The following is a 1,798-nucleotide window of genomic DNA, read 5'->3' as shown; positions in this document are numbered from 1 at the left end:
CGTTGGTGGAAAATTACGCAATTAGGTGACTTTTTCCGTCCCTGGTGGTGATATTTGATTAATGGAAGAGCTGAAGGTGATTAAAACAAGAGAGCTAATCTAAAAAAAAAGACATGGCTACGGCTTGATGCTAACATGTTCGTTAGCTGTCAGAATTCTGAGATTAAAGTCATAATTCTGACTTTTTTCCCCACATTAAACTGAAATAATATTTAAAAATCAGTTTACTTTTTTTCCAAATGTCCCTAATCCTCTTCCGTAGTTTTATCCGTTTTCCTCTCAGAGGGCCCCCTGCCTGTCTTTGCCTAGGGCCCCAAATTTCCTAAATCCGCCCCTGTATGTAAACGTTGACCTGTTGGACCCATCAGAACTGTAATGACCCCCCCCCCCACACACACACACACACACACTTATCAGACTCAGGCAGCAGCAACAGGTGGATCACAGCTTCAGCTTCAAAATCCACCTGAATCAAAACCAGGTTCGGACCCACCGGACCGGAGCGGACCCGGTTCCAGCAGCAGCTCTCCCTCTGATTGGGTCGGGAGTTGTGTTTGGCAGGTGTGGGTCAGGTAACCGGGACTCACCTTGGTGAACAGCTCGTTCACAGACATTCTTCCTCTCTGTCCCTCAGTCCGTCTACAGCCCTCTGAACCCCATCAGGACTCCACCTCGGTCCGGTTCGGTCCCGGTCCCTCAGGTTCCGGTTCTGGAAGCAGCAACAACAGGTGTCCGCCGGAGTTTCGGCTCCCTTTGGGATCAGTTTAGTTCCTGGAGGCGGGCAGGTGCTCCCTGCTGCTCTCACAGTCGGTACCGCCTCCCTCTCCGGGTCCAGCTAACTTCTCCCGGCCAGCTGAACCAGAACCGAGCCGCCAGTAGAACCAGTAGCGGCAGCAGGTGGTGAAACAGAACCGTCCGGACTGGTTCTTCCTGACCGCCGTGTTTCCTGCCAGCCGCTCTCTGATTGGCTGCTTCCTGGATCCTGGCCAGGTTTCAACTGGATGCGCGCCGCGATTAAGCACCTGCGCTGAACCGCACACGGGCACGCGCAGAGACATGGAAGCGGTTCAAGCTGAGGCTCGGGGACCCGCAGAGGGTCGCAGGATGGTTCTGATGGGTCAGAGCCTTAAAGGAGCAGATAGAAGCTGCTGCTCCTCAACTTCATTACATCTGATCCCAGAACCACCACAGAAGACATACAGACACTTTATAGCAGAGTAACCAATTAAAAACCAGAATAAAGTCCGAATAAAGAAAATTATCAACCACTAAAGGTCCGGAGACATTTTTAATTATAATCTGTTAATTTAAACAGAATTTAACACTGAAATAAAATGAGATTTTTATGCATCTATGTTATACATTACATTTTTAAATAAAAATAAAAAATAGAAAATTTTCCCATTTGAAAATCTAAAGTGTTTTTTGAAGTAGAGAAAAACAATCGTTCAGTTTGGTTTATAGACAATTTCCTGATTCACATATTTTCAGAGATGGGAAGTAACGAAGTACAAATACTTCGTTACTGTACTCAAGTAGGTTTTTCTGATATTTTTACTTTACTTTACTACTTTTTTTATGGCGACTTTTTACTTCTACTCCTCACATTTTTACACAAATATCTGTACTTTCTACTCCTTACATTTTTAAAAATTGGCTCGTTACTTTAGTTTTGAATCATTTCAATGGAGTTACCGTTATTATTTTTCACGTCATCAATACCAAATTCAATCTACGTTGCATTTGACGCATCACTACAAGATGAATCGACAGATTCGGCGGTATTCATTGGCGGCAA

General features: G+C 45.1%; 1 protein-coding gene across 2 annotated transcripts in view; it reads right to left on the bottom strand.

Annotated features, from left to right (window-relative positions):
* myo5b (myosin VB) overlaps positions 1-1,798 on the bottom strand; it is a 63,159-nt gene that overhangs the window by 52,559 nt on the left and 8,802 nt on the right. Inside the window, exon 1 of one of the 2 annotated variants that reach the window (XM_015391088.1) lies at positions 588-985. The exons of the other annotated variant lie outside the window; for it this stretch is intronic. Within the exon in view, the coding sequence (XP_015246574.1) occupies positions 588-614 (27 nt within the window). The 5' untranslated portion in view covers positions 615-985. Of the gene's footprint in view, positions 1-587; positions 986-1,798 lie in introns of those variants that run through there. 2 annotated transcript variants of the gene reach the window in all.

This window comes from Cyprinodon variegatus, unplaced genomic scaffold (assembly GCF_000732505.1).
Source record: "Cyprinodon variegatus isolate N-32 unplaced genomic scaffold, C_variegatus-1.0 Scaffold524, whole genome shotgun sequence".
In the NCBI taxonomy this organism is placed as follows: Eukaryota; Metazoa; Chordata; class Actinopteri; order Cyprinodontiformes; family Cyprinodontidae; genus Cyprinodon; species Cyprinodon variegatus.
Note: the sequence above shows the minus strand (reverse complement) of the source record. Positions and strands in the feature narration are given on the sequence as shown.